The following is a 22,359-nucleotide window of genomic DNA, read 5'->3' on the forward strand; positions in this document are numbered from 1 at the left end:
GTTATGTTATGACACTATCGTCTAGGACATCCTAGTTTCTTGTATCTTAGAAAACTTTTTTCATCATTATTCACTAAAAGTTCATATGGTTTTCAGTGTGAAATTTGTCGATTATCCAAACATCTTTGCAAACCCTATCCAATTCAATCATACAAACCATCTCATCTTTTTTCCATGACATATACTAATGTTTGGGGGTCATCTAAGATAAAGAACATAACATGGATTAGATGGTTTGTGTCCTATGTAGATGATCATACTAGAATATCTTGGATATTTCTGATGAAGAAAAATCAAAAGTGGGTCAAATTTTCAAAAAATTTTATAACTTGATCTAGACTCAGTTTCATGCCAAAATACAAGTGTTGAAAACTAACAATGCAAGAGATTATTGCAATTCTATTATGGGGGAATTCTTATTAAAAGAATGTATAGTTCATCAAAGTTCTTGCATTGATACTCCTTAACAATATGGGATAGTCGAGAGAAAGAATAGACACTTGTTAGAAGTTGTAAGGGCCCTTATGCTTTTTTCCCATGTCCCAAAGAATTTTTGGGGATAAACTGTACTTATTGCAACCTATCTCATAAATAGAATTTCTTCCCATGTCTTGAGTTTTCAAACTCTATGCAAAGTCTTTCTCAAATCATATCCAAGGATTCAACTCATTTCTTCCATTCCACTGAAGTTGTTTGGTTGCTCAGCCTTTTTTCACATTCCCCAACAACATTGGAGTAGGCTTCATCCTAGGGCCACTAAGTGTATTTTCCTAAGATACGCTCCAAACCAAAAAGACTATAAGTGTTACTCTCCCATCACAAAAATGTTCTACACCTCCATGTATGTAACATTCTTTGAAAATCAATCCTATTACTCCAAAACCGATATTTAGGGTGAGAATAGAATTCAGAATATTGGTTTTGGGAAACAGGAACCATGACCAAACCTTAAACACTTGAGTCTGTTATTGTTCACAACTTCAATCCTATCTCTCCTGCTCCATGTCTCCCACTCCAAACTATTGAATTCATAGGCACTGAGACAAGTACTCCCCTTCGCCCAAACCAATCTCAGATTGTCAATAACGATTAGTTTATTGTCTACCCAAGGAAAAAGAAGAAGTCTCAAGAAGATATAGAGCAACACATGCCAAGCTAATACATGAAATTGAATCGAATTTAGTCCCCAAAAAGACACACTCAAGTAATATTGATTCTAATCCTAATGACTCAGAAGATGATGAGCTCTTGCCAATTGCCAAAAGGAAAGGAGTAAGATCTTGCACAAATCATCCATTTATAATTTTATATCTTATAAGAATTTTTCACCTGGTTATCAGGCTTTTGTTACTAGTTTTACGAATATTTGGATTCCTAATAACATCCAAGAAGCCCTAAAAATATTTGAATGGAAGATAGCCATTGAAAAAAAAAATCCAAGCTCTTGAAAAGAATGGGACATGGGTGTCAAAATATTGTGTGAATGGCTGAATACCTTGGCCTTGAGTTTTGTATATTATATATAGACTTTACAAGGATGCTATACATGGAAAGCAAATAAAAGCAAATAAATTCCCTCATGATTCTAGTCCTATACATGTAAACTATAATCTGTCAAATAATATATGCTAACTGTACAGAATAATAAATGGAGAAATAAGGAAACAATTGTAGGCTAAAATAAGGAAAGAAGTATGGGTTAAAATAAGGAAAGAAGTGTGGACAGCAAAGTTGTCCTTTGACAGCCCCCCTCAAATTGATGCAGGTTGATCAACAAGCATCAATTTGCTACTTAGCAAGCAATGTCGATGACGAGGGAGAGCCTTGGTGTAGATATCAGCAATTTGTAAGTCAGTGGAAATATGTGGAAGAGTGATAACATGAGCTTCAAAGGCTTCACGGATAGAGTGACAATCCACTTCAATATGCTTTGTGCGCTCATGATAGACAGGATTGGCCGTGATTTGAATAGCACTTGTATTATCGGCATGTAGAGGTGTAGGATCGGTCTCAGAAAAATCTAACTCCGCAAGCAAACTTTGAAGCCAAATGATTTCAGAACAAGCAAGAGACATCTCCCGGTACTCAGATTCCGTAGATGACTTAGAGACTCTGTCTTGCTTCTTACTTTTCACAAAGATCTTAAACTAAAGCTGGGCTAGAGTCCGAGAGCCCCTAAGGCTAAATCCGAGAGCCCTTAGGGCTAAATCCGAGAGCCCCTAGGGCTAAATCAGAGAGCCCTTAGGGCTAAATCCGAGAGCCCCTAGGGCTAAATCTGAGAGCCCCTAGGGCTAAATCCGAGAGCCCTTATGGCTAAATCCGAGAAAACCCAAAGAAAAAACCTAGAAAGCGTGTAAACTCTAGGTTCAAAACACAAGCTCTGATACCATGTCAAAATATTGTGTGAATGGCTGAATACCTTGGCCTTGAGTTTTGTATATTATATATAGACTTTACAAGGATGCTATACATGGAAAGCAAATAAAAGCAAATAAATTCCCTCATGATTCTAGTCTTATACATGTAAACTATAATCTGTCAAATAATATATGCTAACTGTACAAAATAATAAATGGAGAAATAAGGAAACAATTGTAGGCTAAAATAAGGAAAGAAGTGTGGACAACAAAGCTGTCCATTGACAATGGGAACTTGCTAAACTTTCAAAAGGAAATAATCTGGTTGGGAGTAAGTGGATCTTCACAGTCAAGTACAAAGCAAATGGGAGTGTTGATAGATATAAAGTTCGGCTAGTTGCTAAGGGATTTATGCAATCCTATGGAATTGACTTTTTAAAAACCTTTGCTCCAATTGCCAAATTGAATACAATTTGTGTTCTATTGTCATTAGTTGTTAACCGAGATTGGCCTTTTCATCGTATGAACATCAAGAATGCTTTCTTCAATGGTGACTTATACATGGAAATTCCTTTAGGTCTTGAGACTAAGACAAACATTAACAAAGTCTATAGACTAAAAAAATCATTATATGGTCTTAAGCAATCTTCTCAAGCTTGGTTTGATTGTTTCACCAAAGGTTGTAAAGAGGTTTGGTTACTCCCAGTGTCAGTTTGACCACACTTTATTTGTAAAACATACCGCTGAGGGAAAAACTACCATTATCATTGTTTACGAGGATGATATAATCTTGACTAGAGATCATGATGAAGAAATAGGCAAGCTTAAGAGCCTTCTTACCCATGAGTTCAAAATTAAAGACCTGAGGAATCTTAAATATTTTCTTGGGATGGAAATTGTTAGATAAAAAATGGGTATTGCAGTATCCCAATGTAAGTATGTAGACTTGCTGAGGAGATTGGGATGCTTGATTGTAAACCTGCAAACACACCTCTGAACTACACTACTAAACTAGGAACAGTTAAAGGAACTGCTGCAATGAATAAAGGGAGATATCAAAGACTTGTGGTGAAACTCATTTATCTCTCACACAAGACCAAACATTGTCTTTTTAGTCAGTGTGGTTAGCCAATTCATGAACAATCCAATTGAGGAACATATGAAAGTTGTGTATCGTATTTTGAGATATCTCAAAATGACTCCAGGAAAGGGAACACAGAAGAGAACCATTGAAATTTTTTCAAATGCAGACTAGATTGGCTGCATAATTGATCGAAGATCAACCTCAGGATATTCCACCTACATATGAGGGAATCTGGTTATTTGACGAAGCAAGAAACAATTTGTTGTAGCTCAGAGCAGTGCAAAAGTAGAATTTAGAGCTATGACACATGGAATTTGTGAAAGAATGTGGTTAAAGAGACTCCTAAATGAGCTGAAATTTTCAGTAGAAGATTCTATGAAGATGTTCTGTGACAATCAAGTTGCCATAAGTATCGCTAAGAAGCTGGTTCATCATGATTGAACAAAACATGTGAAAATAGATTGCCATTTTATTAAGGAGAAAATAGAAGAAGGGATGGTTTCATTGGTTTACACTTCAACAACTTTCCAGACAATAGATATTCTTACCAAGGTGTTTTCTAGAGCCAACTTAAAGACTTGAGATCCAAGTTAGGAATGATCAACATTTACAACCCAGCTTGAGGGGAAGTATGGAAATCCAGAAGGTACAACTGAATCGCCAACTATACCGCATAAAATTGTTTCCTATTCTAATTTTATTTCCTGATTTTATGAGAGACTTTCTCCTAAAATCAAGGATTAGATTTTTTTTTTTCTAAGGCAGATGACCTTAGTAATTCATGTATAAATATTGATGCAAGAATCACTTTGGAAGTAGAGCGAAAAATAAACGAAGTATTCTTTTTCCCTCAAATTTCTTCAAAGAGCTTAGAGGAGCCTTTTTTAGAGGATGTTTTTTTAATGCTCTCTCCAATCTTAGTGGGGATCAAGCTCTAAGGCCAAATGATTTTACTATTTCTTTTTGGCATTCGTGTTGGGAAATCGTTAAGTCTAAGGTCATTAGTTTTTTTAGGGAGTTCTTCACTCAAGGCACTTTAGAAACTTAAACATCACTTTATTGGTATTAATCCCAAAAAATGTGGTATAGAAGATTTAAAAGGTTTCAAACTCATTAAGTCTTATAAGAGGATTGTACAAGATGTTAACTAAAGTGTTAGTGAACAAACTTAAGAAAGTGATTGGAAACATGGTTTCAGGTTATTGACATGCTTTTGTAGAAGGCATATACATTCTAGATGTAGTTCTTATCCGTTATTGCTAGTGAAGCCATTAACTTAAGATCAAAGAGCAACAATTCCAAAATTGCTAGTGAAACTAGGATCCTCATTTCTATAGAATATCTTTACCAACTCAAAAGGAGGGGTCGACTTTGCTAAGAGGAATTACTTGTGAAAGATGAGGAGGAAATGATGAATTACTTGCTCTTGTATTGTTCCAAAGAAAGTATGTTGTGGTAGCTGATATTTTCTTTCTTTGGAGTGATTTGGTTGATGCACTCTTCAGTTACAAGGAACCTTTTAGGTTGACATGACTCTTTTGTGGAGAAAAAATGGAAAAAAGCCTTGATTGTCGCATCCTTATGCTTGTTTTGGACTCTTTAGAAAGAAAGGAACAAGACGTCTTATAAAGAGGTTGAGTAGTCGGACCAGGCAATCAAAGCCATTTTATATGTACTTTTATGAATTAGGTTAGGGTGTACATAGAGGATCACATGATGATTATTGATAGATTTTATAGATTGATTGAGCTTCAAGTAGGGATTAGGGTTTTTTGTTTATATCCTTCTCGCTTACATTAAGTGTCTACCATGTACATTGTGTGTATTGTGTTGCACCTCCTTTTAGGCACTTTTAATATATTTTTTCATTTGCCAATCAAAATTAAAAATAAAATAAAATAAACTTTGTCCTCTTTGCTTTATGTCCTACGTCAATGTGGGTGGAGGATTAGTTAAGAGGGAAGCTAGACCTCTCGAGTGTTTACTAGTGATTTCATTTTTGGGTTTGTCTTTCACTTTGTATTTGTACTCCCTTTAAGAGAATGTCTCTAAGAATAGGAATTAATAAGAAAGGAAGGACATAAAAAGACATTTTATCTCATGACTTCAAAGTTTATGATGTTTGGAGGCTAAGACATGGAAAAGTGCATCCACATATATGCACATACAACTGAAACCCCATGGAGAATTCTTACTGCCATAGTAGATGGTAGTAAAATAGAATCATGACATTGAGCATTAAGAGCAGATAAAAAGACAACTTTATCATATATTAGATAGTTAGAATTGAAACTCTCCAATACCTCTTGAAAAATATACATTTACATTAAAATACAATTAACTTAAAGAAAATGGAATTATGGATCAAACAACATCTGCAGATGACAAATTGTCCTTTAATATATCAGATTCATTTAGTGGATTCCTCTTAACTTTTTGAGGGAGCTTGAGTGTTTGTCGTGTTCTATTCTTTTCAAATCTGACTGATAGTTGTCATTATTTAATTACTCAAATACTTTCCTATAAAATTTTCTGCTAATCACTGTTTTTAGATTTTAAATCTTTTACTTACATAATTTACTACTCTGATTGAATATTTAATTTAGAACTTGCATGGCTACTATTATAGCTTTAGCCAAAGTAAGTTTGATGTACATAGTTGGCCTGTTATATAACAGTTTAAGTTTTTGGATCATTTCCATGGTACTGAAGTCTCAAGTTTTTCTGGACTCATGCTTTGGAATCTTGCTGCTTCCAACCCGTCCCACCCATTTGTTGAGCCCATGTGCAAGCAATAGAAGGCTGAACATGAGGCGAAGTGTTAAGACTTTTGCCTAGGTAGGCTTGATATGCAAAATATAGACAGTTGGATCATTACCTAAGGTCCTAACCTTTTGGGTCAAATTGGTAATGTTAGTTAGAGTTACAAATTTGGCTATGTTGCATTTCAAACAGCAGAAACAGGTAAAAAAATTGTTTTTTTCAACTTTTGAATCGCATTCATTGGAGGTTTGGATGGTGAAGCATTTTTAGCTAAACTTCAAAGTACGTTAAGATTTTGAAGGTTGATTCTAAAAAATAATGCTAAAAAAATTATTTGGCCTATATCTTGAAATTAAAAATAATGTGATGGTAATGTGTGGCAAAGTGACACTTCTGTAGAAAATTGAAATATGAGGAGAGGTTTTTTAGAAATATGAAACTGAGACTTATTTTACTTTCATGTACTGTTAGAAGACTTTGAGTGCCATGTCCTGACACAACCATTTGTTTGTGTTATGTTGCAGGTAGGCATACAAAATAAAATATCCGATTTGAAGATGAAGACTTCTAATCTTGTTCATGTTGATGTGTTTAAGGATCAGGTTTGCTGGGGTTTTTCATCCTCTTTGTCATATCATTTTCTTAACAATAGTATTTATAGAGAAGTAAATGGTCCTAAGGAGCAAAACAGTGGAGACTTTGCTTGATTGCCTTGGAACATTCACAAGGGACTTGAATCTAGTCCCTATAGCTGATCCCTCAATGCTGTTTTGGAAATTTTTATGTATAATTTTGAGTGATTTACTTGAACTCTAGAATATTTAGTATTTGATTTTTTTTTTTTTTTTCCTTTTCATGTTAGTTCTTTTTTTATTATGAAAAGCTGCAAGTTAATTTGTTCACTTCTTTTTCAACTTTAACAGTACTGTAGTCTGTATCATTCATGTTTTTGTATGATTGTCTCATCATTCTCAACATCATAAACATAATTAAGTTGAGTAACATATCGACTCTTAAATTTGGTTGAAATAAGATTTTAAGAATCGTGACTTTAAAAAGTTCCTCATCTATGCTTTTTGCTTTTATGTTACTAAAACTTACATAAAATTTCACAAAGATCCAATCTATGCTTATTTTTATTTTATATCAGTGATAATACCTACTTTTATCAGTTTTTAATTGTTTTCTATAATTTTTAGTGTTTATTTGAAAAACAATGAATCAAAAGTACAAGAAGGATAAGTTATCTTTCAAGGGTAAAATCAGAGTCAGTAAAGAAAAGGCAAGAAAGCTAGTAAAAACAACCAAAAGCACAACAAAGAACCACAATCTTACCAATCAAGGGGGCATGGATTCCTTATAAAAACCTCTAGCTGTTAGGAACTTCACTTTTCCAACATATCTGTTGTTTTGTTAATCTATTGAAGGATCCCAATGTAAAAGCACCCTCAATGTGTATAGGCAGATCAATGGTCTTATGTAGGTAAGAATTCACTTCCTCAAAGTCCCTTTTCTTCCTGTGAAACCCAAGATATAGATTTGGCCAAGTCAACCTCCACAATGAAGTCATTGAAACCCAAAATAATTTGCTTAAATCAACCTTTCCAGTAAGATTAGAATCTCTTCCTTTAGAGCCAAGTCCACCAGCAGTCTTGGAGAAGACCGACCACTCTGCCTTGTGATCTATGGGAACTTCACCTATCCCACATCCCTGGGTTCTCAGCAAGCAAAAATAAAAGTTAAACCTAGGAGTAGGGTTTCCACTCAACAAGCACCTTCTCATTCCTCCTGATCACACAAGAGACATATCACCAATTGAACATATGATTGCACTCCCCAGAGTGCCGAAGAATGCAAATAATCAACAAGGAAAAGATGGGTATCATATTCTGCAAGGATTCTATCGAAAAAGTCATTCCATTCCTTCCTAGCCGTATTACCTAAAATATAAGTGTAGCCACCTGACAGGGAACCCTGCTCCTCGAATTTCCTCCAAAAGCCATAAAAGTGACCACTATCAGATCTACAACATGTCTAGGAGGAATCCAAGCAGTCACAGGAAGCCCAAAAAATGTGTGCCACAAACCCATAGCAACTGAACCATGATGGAAGGTTGATTGACTGTCTCACTACTACCCAAGCACATAGCACAAAGCTTGGGGATGACACTTATGAAAGGTCTCTTTAGCTGCAATAATGTTTTGGTATTGCCTCTTTTATTAGCTACAAATCATGCAACTGCAGTAACTTTAGGTGGAACTTGAAATTTTCATTGTTTTCTATTACAAAAGCAGCATAATGGTACTATTGTTACTAAAAATTCTCGCTATGTAAATGCAAGAAACAAGACACAAACCCTAATCTCTCTCTCTCTCAAGAAACACTGACTGACAATCAGAGAGCATCAGTTTACACACCCACTGATCTTTAGTGTCTGTACAATGTTACCTCCTTCTGAACACCCTGGGTTCATTGCTTTGGGTCTCACCATAAACTTGAATGCACTTTAGGGTCTGTCTGGTTTGTTCTTTAGGGTTTTCCAGTTTGGAAAAATGGGGAGTTATCTTTTTGTGTCTTCATACTTGGGTTACAATAGTATCTTTGAGAGCCAGAAGCATGAACCTAATAATTAGTTATCACAAGCTAATCTTGGGATCTTCAAACTTGAATGTGTCCAAATAACTGCTTTAGAAATGCTAATCCTCTTATAGCATAAGGATTTTGGTTGAAATTGCTAATGTTAATGATCCTGAACTTTTCAAATAATGCAAGGAAGTGTTAAACTTATATTCTGATTGCTTCCTTTCATTTATGTAGGTGAAGACGTGTTGCTTGCCTGCCCTTCCTCGACATAAAGAGCTTGTTTCTGAACTAGGTCCACTACATGCTAAGTTGGCATGTCAGAATTCAATTGCTAAAAGGCATCCTGTATATAAGTGCAATGAAGTGCAGGTGTTTACAGATTATCGCATTCTAAGAGAACTGCATCTTGTTTGGTGTATGTTGCACTGTATCAATGCTCAGATTTTTTTTTTTTTTTCATGAAAGCATTGATGTTATTGGGAAGGAAGAAAAACTAGTATGCACCGTAATTAAATCTTCATTACTCCAAAGAATAACATACAACCCTAATTTATACTAGGACTCTTCAATAGAATCCTCAAAATCTAGGAAACCAGAATTTAAACTAAAAAAAAAAAAGGATAACTACCAAATAGATAGCTATTTTTATTTTCAAACTTAGATAAGACTTCTAATCTGATAAGCATAAAATTTAAACAACAAAGATTAATTCAAATAACTTATCTAAAACTAAAGGAATTCAAATGATATTTGACTCTAACTTCCAACAATTGATTATTATTATTTCAATTTCTCATTTAAAAAATAAAAATGAAAGAAGTTCTATCATAGAGAAAAGTAAAGTTTTATACAAGGAAGGATGACAGGTCCCTTCCAAGTAGACAGGATTAGAGAAAAATAAGAGTCCAACAATCCCAATACAGAAATCCCAAAAATGTCAATAGGGGATATAATCTATTGCAAAGTACAAGAGGAACAATGCTTCTCTTGGTGAGGACATATGCCTCTCTAGACCTCTAAGAGAACTTTAAAGAGACAAGACGTTATTTTATTATGCATGTAGAGCAAATGGATTTTTATAATATCTCTTTAATAGTTCAGTTTATTGGAAAGATATGGAAATAATTTCTTAAAGATGATTTATTTCATTTAGGGGAACTGGAATTTTCAAGCTTATGCAACATCTCATTGCTAGTTATTAGTTTTATCCCACCTCTCATTTCAATAGCCAAAAAGGCATCCTGGATATATGTACAATGAAGTGCAAGTGATTATAGACTCTCACATTCTTAACAAATGCTGCTTGTTGTTTGTCTGTTCCATTTGTTTTAGAAGTTGCAGATTTTATCTCTGTAAAAGCATTAATAGATGTCATTTCAGGAATAAATAAATAATTAAAGATACATGATACTACCATTTTTATGTGCACAGAATGAATGAATTTTTTTATTATATGTTTAATGGTCCAATTAATTGGAAAGAAATGTCAGTATTTCTTAAGGTTGATTTGTTTTTTTTTTTAATATCTGTTTAATAGTATTATTACAAGGTGCTATGTTTGCTGTTCTATGGTTTATTTGGATGGAAGGAATGGATGAAATATTTTATGATCCATGGCTTGAGTAGAAAGTCTTGAGATTATTCATGTTTCTATCTAAACTTGGCTGATAAAGATATCCAAAGCTCCTTTAGTTCTTATTATAAGATATTGAAGTCTGTTTGTTCTTTCAGGTCTTTGTATGTCATTAGCTTCCCCTTGGATTGCCCTTTTTCTCATGGTTTTCTTTTTGAAATCTTGGGAAAGTAATTTGATCTGTGCTCTTATTGATAATCCCATTTGCATGGAACTCCTTGCAGACTTTAACAACGTCATCTTTTAATAGTCTCCCAACAGTCTTGAAAAAAGGCCAGAGTTAAAACCATCAGGACCAGGGCTTCATCCCTCCATTTGAAAATGGCCCCTTTAATTTCCTCTACTCTGTTGTGCATAATCCAAAACTCCAATAGTAGATGCCCACATTGGATCCTTATTGCAATTCCAAACCTTGCCTGTACTGCTTCATCTTAGTTAGTGCTAATTACTATAATTGCTTTTTATTTCTTAGTCCTGATAGGTAACTTCCTTTTTTGCCCCCTCTTTGAGGGGTATGCGAGGAACCTCCCACATCCCCACCCAACCTTTTTCAGTCAAGCCTCAAGGGCTAGTAGAATCAGTTTTTCATTTTTTTTGGTTTTCATGGTATAGGTTTTTTTTGTTTTCCCTTTGTGTTGATATTTACTATTTTGTGGCTTGACTGTTACTTATTAGTGATTTGGTTATGATACTTCATGCTTTAGACCATAACATCTGTTAGTGTTGATTTGCAGGCTGAAGCTGCTGCCCAATTTTTGCATGTGATGAGGCGCTACCTGGAGTCATTTTGTTCAGATTTGAGATCTCATACAATCACTAGTGTACAATCAAACAATGACAGGGTTAGAGAAGCTGAATCATGATTTACCATCTTAAATATTTTTTTTTTAATCTTTAATTATTTTGGTATCAAAACACTGCAAGTACCAAGGATTTGGCTTCAGAATAGCTTATTTCATTTCTTTGACATCTGAATATTCACTTATTTTTTAGGTTTCATTACTTCTCAAGGATAGCTTTATTGATTCCTTTCCCAATAGGGACAAACCATTTATCAAGGTATTTTGCATTCCTTAGTTTGCCTTTGTCACCATTTCCTCAATTTTAAATTACTTTTACATGCCAAATGTGCTTTTAATTTACCTCTCATTTTTAGTATCATTTTCGTATTCTTATTTATCGTATCATTATTATTCTCTAATGCAATCAAGCAAACCTGCAAGTTCACAAATCCTTATGGGCTATTTGATTTAGGAACCACTAGTGTATAAGATGGCACTCAGGTATGCTTGAGTGATGGAAGTGGGGACCTTCTGATTTTGATTTCCTATTTTGAGAAGGTTTAGTTATGCAATCCTAAAGTTTCCTTTATGAAAGAAATTTATGTCTAGTCTTGATATAATGGAACTACATCAAAGGTGGGTGAATAGGTAGTCTTTGAATTAAACCCCAAATCAATATTTTATTACCTATTTTAGGTTTGTACCTTTATATTGAATCTTTAGAAGTCAATCACACAAATGAGCACAGGATATAATGTAGAAAAACCACCTAGCAACCTATTAGGTATAAAAAACTATGGGTAGTCTCTTGACCTCTAAATAATCCATTAAATATGATAAAATGGTACATAGTTTTATCTAATCGGATATAGTTACTCCCTAGGGTCTTATAGATCAGCACCTATACTCCTTTTTCACGTCCTCAATGCAACACTCCCTTGTGCTCCTTAGTGGATCCCTTGAAGCCCTTATCGAAGTTTCATAATAAAATCTTTGACCTTTGTTGTAGTTGAAAGTTCTTTCAAGAAAGATCTTGAAAGTTTGAGAGTTGCAAGACCAAACTTTTAAGAATAACTATACTCTCTTGGGATTCATGAAAGTCCACACCCACATTTTAAATAAAATATTTATATTTATAAAACTTTTTTTAGAATTATGGAGAGTTTCTTAAATCTAAAATATTCCAAAGATTCTTTTTAGAATCAAATACCAATTTAGAGATAAACACAATTTTAAAACTTACTAAAAAATATTCCAAAAATTATTTTTAGAATTAAACAAAAATTTAGATATAAATATAATTTTGGGGATTAAAAATGTAGTAGAAATCAAATTAGGAAATAGGAAGTATTTTCTTACTAATTTCTTATATTAGTCATTTCAAAAGGCACAACAAAGTACACACGGAGTATACAATTAGAGTCGATCAGCAAGCAGGAGAAAAGAGAAGAAAAAAGAAATCCCCTATTGCAACCCCAAAAAAGAGACTCCTACTGGGCACTAAAGCTTCCTGAGTCCAAGTCCAACCCCTTCCCTAAATTCTAGCACCCCTCCCCTTTTCCCTTATGGATGGAGAGCAATTGTAGTTGATTGAACTCTCTAGCTTTCAGAGTTCCCTCTCAGAAAGGGAAGAAGGCAAAGAATTCTTCTTTCTCCCTGACCCCTTTACCCCCCTCCCTCTTCTCGAATCTAGTTTCTTAAGAAGAAGACTGACCTTAAATTTCACAACTCCAAATAACCCGAATCTGAATTTGATAAAGTTCAAAGTTGTCTTGAAACAAATAAGACCCAAGGAAGTAAGTTGCATCTAATTAGTAAGAAAGGAACAAAATTGCCAGTGAAATAAAATACCCCAACAATCTCCCTCTTTGGCAATTTTGTGGCAAAATACAAAGAAACAATGAGGTCCCCCATAACTCTCATAAAACCTCACTAAACCCAATTCTCATCTTAGTCTAAACAATTTCCTGCGTAGTGATGTCAATTTACTGTAGTTTGCACACACTAAAACAATGAACTTGTGAAAAGAATAGTGTGGCAAAAATAGAAAAATAATATAATCAATAAACTTGATGAACATTTTTATGGTATCTCTAACACTTTAGTTGGTCACTTACTTTTTAGATTACTTGGCCCTCAAGCAATCTTACAAAAGTTTCAAAATTTTCAAAAAGAATTCAAGTTTTTTTAGTTTATAGTTACTATTTTTCGTAGGATTAACTTAGAATCTTTGCACGTAGATTTAGGGCTTAACAATACCAAAGATATGCTACTTGTCATTGAAGGGCAAAGGAGAAAATATGAAAGAATTTAAAATTTAATGGAAAAAAAAAACATTTGCTTTCTCTCTCTCTCTCTTATATGTGAGAGAGGTGTGGAGGATTGCCATGCAACAATAACTTTTTATCATCCCATTTTATAAGGACACGGTGAGAGAAGTAGATGGTTTTCCAGCAAAGAGATATGGCCCCCAAGGTACCTACAAAGGTGGCATTTTTTAGGTAGACAGCAATGTGGAATAAAAGCTTCAAGCATCAACCAGTTTGATAGAAGAGGCATAATCTTCGAAAACTGGTTTTGCATAATTTGTTTGGCTGAAAAGAAATGGAAAAAGGGGGAGAAGAAAAGATAAAAGAAATGGAAGATAATTAGTGAACTGCTCCATACAACCTAAACCTTTAATCATATATGTATCCTATGTGGAAAAGATAAAAAGGTATGTCATTCCACTTATTAACTAGTTAAAAGTTTAGAGACTCCCCCTCAAGTTGATACATGCGTATCTTACAGTCCTAAGTTTCCTTACACCTGGTGAAATACATGACTTGTCACTCATTTAGAGAAATCTGCAAGTTGATGATTGGTTTTCATAAATGGTATGCAAATTTAAACTACTTTTTTCCCCAATGAAGTATTGATCATTTTTTTATCCTTAATAAAGAGTTGATCCACCTTAATAATTCTTCCTGTCATGATGAGTTGGATTGTGAGCTATGCTGATTATGGCTTCGTTATCACAATGTAAATCAGAATACATTCCTTCCTTTCTCCACTGGGGTCAGCTATATACATGGCTTTCCCCCACTTATCACCTTTCCTAATCATATTATTGTTTATAAGTAACAAATACAGGTAGCAGCCACTTTCATTTGATGTTATCTTCATATCCAGAATGCATATTCTCTTATTACTAAATTTAGCTAACCATAAGCCATGTCCTTGCTTTGGGCATCACTTCCTGCGTCTTGATTTTGACATCACCTCAGGCCATGACATCACTTCACTTTGGCTTAAGAGTGTCTATAGGGGATTGTTCCTTGTTTATGTTGGACTTTGTGGATTGGTTAGGCCCTAGGCAGGGTGTGGTTGCTATTTTTTGTGTCTTTGCACTGGTTTTTGGTCTTTTGACTTCTTTGTATACATCGTGTGTACTTACCCGCATTTTCTTTTGTTGATAAACCATTAAAAAAAAAGGGGCATTACCTCAGTCTTCTTAATTTTAAGTTTTTTTTTGCCTTTTAGATGTTCATCATGAGCTTGGTCCTTAGCCACACAATAATTATGGTGGTGATAGTTGACAAAATCAGCTAAAATTATTCATATTTTATAATTCATCATGGCTATCTCCAAGTTTCTTGTAGGTGCTCATTTCTCTAGTATATCATTTCTCGTTCCTGTTATCTTAGCATCATTACTTTTAGTGCTCACACCTTACAAGCATGTTTCTTGGTTGCCTGACATTCTACTTGACCAAATCCATAGTAGCTTTATTGTCCTATAAAATTTCTTCTTTGTTTGTTCTGTATGCACCAACTAGTGCATGACCCTTATCCCTCTTTGAAATTTCTGAGCAACATTCTCATCAATCAAGATAACCAAACAGTTGCGCTTGAAAATCTCCAAGCTTGCCCATATAGTCACTCCTTCCTCCATTTTGGGTTGATCAACCAACATTAATTGCATGTATCAAAGGCCCAAAAACCCTAGCTCACTTCTCCCCAGAGTTTGAATGCCTTCTTCACCAGCATGCCTGTCAGTCCATCTCCGGGAAAGAAATGTTCACAAATTTATCCATGCTTGGTGGAAATATGTAATAAGTGTAGACCCATTTTTAATAGAAAACCAATGATTTTATTAATTTTTACACTAGTGTTGTACCTAAGTAAATGTTCCCTATGATGTTGGCATATCCATCCAATTGACCAGGTCATGATCAATGACAAGTGAGATGAGAAAAATGGTGTATCTTTGTCTTCCCGCCTGGAAGTTAGGATGGTAAATTAGCAGTTTGATACTGTGAGTAATAATTCTTTCTTAGTCCATAGGTTAGTCAATTTTTTAGGCATTGATTGGAACTTGGAGAAGTATCAACACCAATCGGACTTTTGATATCTTTGAATTTAGAGCTTTTAACATGTGCATTTCTCAATAAATATTTCACTTGCTAAATAATTTTTGAACATCTAGTATGTAGCACGGACATGGAGTGAAATGTCATGGATTTATTGACTGAAAGTCTTACGTAGTTGTAAACAAGGACAAACTAATGTACGTGACATACAAGTTTGATTTTTTTTTTTTTCATTTTGACAATAATTACATAATTTGGAGTATCAAAGTTCACCAAAATAATACCCACATGCACACACACAAACATATCTGACAGGCAATTAAGGATTATATCGAAAGAAGTTGAATAAAGAAATGGGATGCAGCCTGGGGGTGGAAGAGAAATACAAATAGTTGAGCAGACAAAAGAAAAAAGAGAACCAAAGGGACAAAAACCCAGACATTAACATACTAATGTTTTTTATGATTTTCAGTGAATTTAATTTAACCTCTCTAATAAAGGGTGTGGAATTTTATATTTGCTAGTAAGTCATTGAAGTACATATTTTAATGAATTCACTGGTTCAATCTTCAACTTGCAGGTAAAGTAGATTTAGGTTAGCAACAAAATGCTAGTGAAGTAGGGACAATTAACTCATACAGAGAAGTTGGATTCTTGAACCCCTTACAGTTTGGTACTGAATTTTAGCTTCAATCTTTGTTTAGATCTAACTTACAAAATGTGTTTTAAGCCTCTGGAAGGAATGAATGCTGAACAAACTAGGAAAGAGATTTTGAAACCCTTTAAAAATGGTTTCAGGCTGTACTGTACACTGTTGGACCTTACCTGTCCATTATGGACTGGAAACATAAAACTGGTAATATTTGGAGCTTAGTAATACCAATATTATCAGGATTGGATAATACATTGACTATGCAATGTCTTAATATTGTGGTATTGAGTAACACTTCCAGTTCAACATTGATTGAATTGCTGCCTTCAACATAATTTGATTTTGTTACTTCCTGCAAGTTCTGTTTATAGAGGGTGCATTATGGGTAAATACCATGAGGAGCATTTTTCCATCTTGAGGCTGCTGTTGAGAGTTGAAGTTTCTTTCAACTTTTAACAGATCTTCTTGAAACACATGAGGACTGTCTAGTTGATTGTGTCCCTTTTTGCCTTTTCTAGGGTTCTTTGGAAGCTGCCATTCATGCTTCTTGTTAGTCTGACATACATCAGTAGCCCTTAACCTAATAGCTTAAGCTTACAAGTCAAGTCACGGTATTGGGGTTCTAGTCTATTTGTTACCTCATTTATTTTCCTATGGTCCATGATCTGAGATTTGCCTTTTCACATGTGGGCATGGCATTGCACATGAGAGAAGGTGTTAGATACTGTTGGCCCTATGAAATTTTATATCATTCTTATTCACCAAAATCAAGGGATACACCAAAAAATATGTATCTAGCCTCCCCTATTCTAGGAAAGGATTACTCTTGATGTACACGGTAATTCAAATTACTTGAAATCTCCTTATAACTAATTTATAGTTGTATAAGAAGAGTCTTAAAAGAAGAAAAGTCCTAACTAATTTACAACAAGACAAGAAAAGTCATAAAAGGAGAAAAATCCTAAATTATAGGACCCAAACTTTCAACACTCCCCTTCAAGCTGGTGAATAGAGATTCTTCATTCCCAGCTTGTCTATAAATAATTCCTTGAAATGTAATATTAGCTAGTCTTTTAGTTAGAACATTTGCAAGTTGGCTACCTGTCCCAATATATGGAGTGCAAATAAGACCATTACCAAGCTTCTCTTTTATGAAATGTCGATCTACCTCCACATGCTTTGCTCAGTCATGCTGTACCTAATTATGAGTGATGTTGTTTGCAAACTTATTATCACAATAGAGTCTCATAGCATGTGCCCACTTGATCTTAAGATCATCTAAAATAATCTTAAGTCATAACAATTCGCAAATTCCATTATCCATTGCCTGAAACTCCACCTCGACCCTTGATCTTATGACTACTGGTTGCTTTTTACTTTGCAAGTGATTTGATTTCCTCCAAGCAAAGTCTAGTACCCCGAGGTTGATCTTCTATCTAAAACTGATCAAGCATAATTTGCATCTATGTAGGCTTCCAAGCATAACTCCATACCTTGTTTGAACAACCCTTTACAGGAAGTTCCTTTAACATAGTGTATGATATGATAGACAAATTGAAACGAGAGTCTTTGAGATTGTACATAAACTGATTGACAATAATTACAACATATGTAATGTTTGGTCTACTATGTGCTAAGTAAATGAGTCTACCCACTAGTCATTGGTACATGCCACGATCTATAGCCCCATGCTCTAAGGCCTCTCCTAACTTGTAATTTGGTTCTATGAGGGTGTCCATTAGCTTACATCCAAGTTTCTCGGTTTCTTTGAGAAGATCAATCACTTATTTTTGTTGTGAAACAAAGATAACCTCCTTGGAATGAGCCACTTCAACTCTTAGGAAATACTTCAATCTACCAAACTCTTTAATCTCAAATTCTCTAGCTAAACACTGCCGAAGAGCCTATTTTCTCAAGGATCATTATCGATAACAATGATATCATCCACATATACCAACAATGCTATCACTCCTCCTGAAGTTGAATGCTTAATGAACAAAGTGTGATTACCTTCACTTTGTTTGTATTTTATTGCTAACATCACTTTGGAAAATCTCCCAAACTATGCTCTTGGAGATTGTTTTCAGTCATATAAGGCTTTCTTTAATTTGCATACCTTGGTTCTACCATGACTTTTTTCAAAACCTAGAGAAATTTCTGTATAGATCTCTTTTTCTAAATCCTCATGCAAAAGTGCATTTTTTTTACATCAAATTGTGTAAGCTCTAACCAAATTAGTCGCCAACGACAATAACACTCGCACAATAGTCATCTTAGGTATGAGAGCAAAGGTTTTTGGTAATCAAATTCATAGGTTTGTGTGTCGCCTTTAGCTACCAAACTAACCTTATATCTTTCTAGGGATCATCAACTTGGTACTTGATTATATATACTCATTTACACCCAACTGGTTTCTTCCTCTTAGGCAACTCTACTATTTCCCACTTTCTATTTTTTTTCCAAGGCCTCCATCTCAACCCCCATGACTTGTCTCTAATTCTCATTGCTAAGTGCCTCAGCAAGGTTTTATGGAGTGGTTATGGCGTACAAATGAGTGAGAAAACTTTTGTGGGACTAGGAGGAGTTGTAAAATGACAAAGAATGTTGAGTGCATTGTCTTGTACCTTTCCTAATGACAATGGGTAAATTAAGGTCATTGTCAACATTTAAAGTACTAGGAAAGATAGAACTATTACTTGGCCTCGATTCAAAGTCTTTAGTATGCATGGGTTCAATGGTGGTTGTTTTTCTTTTCAAGTAAACTTGCGATGGTTTTGTATCAATAGGCTCTAGATTAGTGTTAATAGAGGGTCTAGTTTATTAATTTTTTAAAGTTGGGTTTGAATTGCACTCACTTGGAATAATATGGACAGAATTGTCATTGACAACAAGGGTCAAATCAAGTTTTGAAGGGAAAGAATTCAAGGGTAATATAGAAAGGTCAAGCCATGGGGGCGAGGAACCTTTGTCTTCTAAAGGTAATGTCTCCCCCTAAAGATAAGAACCAGAGAAATAATTTTCTTTTTCTGCAAAGGTTACATCTAAAGATGAAAATATTGATTCTGATGAATATATCGGTAATTTGATTTTGCGAATATATCAGAATATGTCGAAAAATATTGGTGGATATTTTAATACAAAATATTGGTGATAGAAATTGATAAAGAAAAAAAAAAACCTCATAGAAATGTTGGGAAAAACTCTAAAAATGATAGAAAAATAATAATATATATATATTAAACTTTTTTTAACAAGGAAATTAATATATATTATAGGTATAAAGAAATAACAATATATAAATATTTTTTATTTAAAAATGTTAATAATTTTATTTATAAATTTACATTTATTTTATATTAAATTATTATATAAAATACATAATAAAATAATTAAAATTTGTCTATTTATAATAATTTTATTTTAACTAATTTATAATATATAATATATGAAAGATTAGTACATGTATACATATATTATTTTGTGTGCACATGTAATTGCAAAGCACATTTGTCCTGATGGTAGAGGTTATTCACTTCAAGCTCAAGGTCACTAGTTGAAACCTTTCACTTACATATTTAAGTGGTTTTTGTATTTAGCTTTAAAAATGGAATCCGCATCAAAACTAGGAGAGAAGAATGTTGTATTTAATATGTTAGTGCCCTATTAGCCTCCACATGTGTTAATGGGCTGAGGCATTAATGTTTTGGTATTGGGTCCAACAGTTTTTTCTTCATAGTGAGATGTGTTGTTGTAACCGAAATTACCACCAATATATCCAAAATATCAGTGTAATATCGGAATTTTGCCTATAAAACGACGATAAATGGGGATAAATAACAAAAAATATCTTGATCAAAGTTTCCATGGTGGTTATCATGTTGAGGTGGGTCGATACATGAAATATCGGCAATATTTCTCCGATTTATCATGGCCTTTGCATCCTTGGTTACATCCATAGGTACATAAAATTTTCTAGAAGAAGAGTGATAACATTTGTAGCCCTTTTGTGTAGGTGAATACCCCACGAAGATACACCTCAATGCCCTTGGATCTAATTTCTCACGGTAATGCGTATGAATGTTGAACAAATGACACGCCCAAAAACCTTTGGACTCACTTTATAGGAGGTATGGCAATTAGGAAAGAATTTTGCAAATACTTCCTTGGCACTTTTGAATCCTAATACTCTAGATGAGACCTAGGTTATCAAATAGGCAGTAGTTAAAACAGCTTCCCAATATGATTTTGGTACTTGTTTTTGAAACACTAATGTCCGAGTAACACCAAGATGATGAACATTTTTCCTTTCAGCAACCCTGTTTTATTGGAGTATATCAACACATGATGACTCATGAATTATCCCCTCTTTTGGAAAGTATGGGAACAAGACTTGATTGAAGTAGTCCCTTGCATTACTAGAAGCCCATTTGAAATAACTCAAGGACAAAAATCAGATTGTTGAACTCAAACACAAGCTCGATGTTCATAACACCAACCAAATGTATTTTCAATGAAAGCTTGACATGCCATACAATATGTAACATATGCATGTAAAGGCTGTAACCATGTTGACTATCCATTATTTCCATTGGGGAGTAAATCATATCATGAAGCTTGATATATCTGGTTTTTATGTAAAAAATGAAAAATGCTTCCAATTATCCATTGGCCTGTGCAAGCTAAAACTGAAGCTCACAAGTTGATAGGGGATTGACCTCCTCACTTTCAACTTGGTTGCTCTTTGTTCTGATAGGGGTGGACTTTCAAGCTGGAAGAAGTCCACAAGGTTCACTAGGTTATCTTGTATCTATGTCCACCTGGGCATCTATTCTGGTTTGCATAACATGAGAGCAGATGTTTAATTGTGTGATACCAAATTCATCACTAAATTGGAGACCGTATGTTAATGTGCTGAAAGTATGGAAAGAAATAGGTCGAGTCTCTCTGTCAAAGTTGTAGCCACCGTCCTAATCAAGTTGTTGGCTTGAGATTATAGTATGAAAGTGACTGTTTCTGCAAAGGCAGAAAAGCTTTTCGTCCTTTGACCCAGGCTTTCTGGCCATTGAGTATCGTGCAATCAAATGAGTAATAGAGCTGGTTTGGTTTATTGGACTTTTGAACTTATTGGAGTTACTAAATTACGTGAATTGATTTGAACATTTTAACCTCTTACTGATTATCCTTTTGAACTCTTCATTCTACTTACAAATGCAATCTCTATTTTGGATTGGTTAGGATCTTAGCACTTGACTGGATTCTTCCTTGTAAACTTCATCCATGACCCACATGAAGTTGAAGTTCTTAATATAATTTAAATCCTTGTGGTTGGTTGAAGTAATCTAGGCATCATGCAGTTCCTTCTTGGATTTTGCAGCTATTTGTAGATACACAACTATTCGCTGTTCTATCAGATTATCGTCTGTTATGCTTTGAGAATGAGCATGCCTAAACTGTACCAAATACATCATTTCACAACTTAAAGATGCTAGCCCAGAAATTCAATGGAGAAAGCAGGTAAGGAAGTGTGAAGGAAACAACTTCTGTTGCTACTAATAGTGACCATCCGACTCTTTCATCAGTCTTAAACATTCTCGACGCCATTCATGGTGGTTTGACATGCAGCCAAAAAGGCTGCAAAATTGATTTTTGTGATGTAATGTTATACTAATAATTGCAGATGCCTTGTACTGATGAACAGCCTGTTGTACTAACACAACTGGTCATTATCCCAATCTTTTATGAGGGAGATGATGTTGGGCTTATCAAAGATCAGCCTCTCTTCAAATTCTTGTAAATGTTGATACCCCAATAAAACATTTTATGAAGAAATTGTTGTTCCTATTCCCTCATCTGATTTGTTCTAACCTTGAGACTGTTTTGATCATTTATGGCTTTAATTGGCAACATTTTGAAGTATTTGTACTTTTATTTAAGGCCAAGTCATCTTTTTATGCAATCAAACTTGTTTCTGAATGAATTGTTAATATCTTTCATGCTGCAGTTATATTATTCTATTGAATTTTTTGAGATTGATATTTTCTTGAATTCATCCTGTTAATATCCATTTCAGCAGTGGAAAACAGAGTGGGGAATGGGCCCAATGGGGATGCAGAGATGGAGTTTGTACACTTGACAATGAAGCCCATAATTACAA

General features: G+C 34.4%; 1 protein-coding gene across 6 annotated transcripts in view; it reads left to right on the plus strand.

Annotated features, from left to right (window-relative positions):
• Window positions 1-22,121, plus strand: part of LOC117919319 — a 92,283-nt gene extending 70,162 nt beyond the window's left edge. For 5 of the 6 annotated variants that reach the window (XM_034836489.1, XM_034836485.1, XM_034836490.1 and 2 more), the window contains exons 15-19: window positions 6,729-6,806; window positions 9,022-9,156; window positions 11,155-11,262; window positions 11,414-11,479; window positions 21,580-22,121. In XM_034836489.1, the coding sequence (XP_034692380.1) occupies window positions 6,729-6,806; window positions 9,022-9,156; window positions 11,155-11,262; window positions 11,414-11,479; window positions 21,580-21,654 (462 nt within the window). In that variant the 3' untranslated portion in view covers window positions 21,655-22,121. Of the gene's footprint in view, window positions 1-6,728; window positions 6,807-9,021; window positions 9,203-11,154; window positions 11,263-11,413; window positions 11,480-21,579 lie in introns of those variants that run through there. The other variant, XM_034836491.1, reaches the window with a different exon arrangement.
• The last annotated feature ends 238 nt before the right edge of the window (window positions 22,122-22,359 follow it).

Source organism: Vitis riparia, chromosome 7 (assembly GCF_004353265.1).
Source record: "Vitis riparia cultivar Riparia Gloire de Montpellier isolate 1030 chromosome 7, EGFV_Vit.rip_1.0, whole genome shotgun sequence".
NCBI classification, from domain to species: Eukaryota; Viridiplantae; Streptophyta; class Magnoliopsida; order Vitales; family Vitaceae; genus Vitis; species Vitis riparia.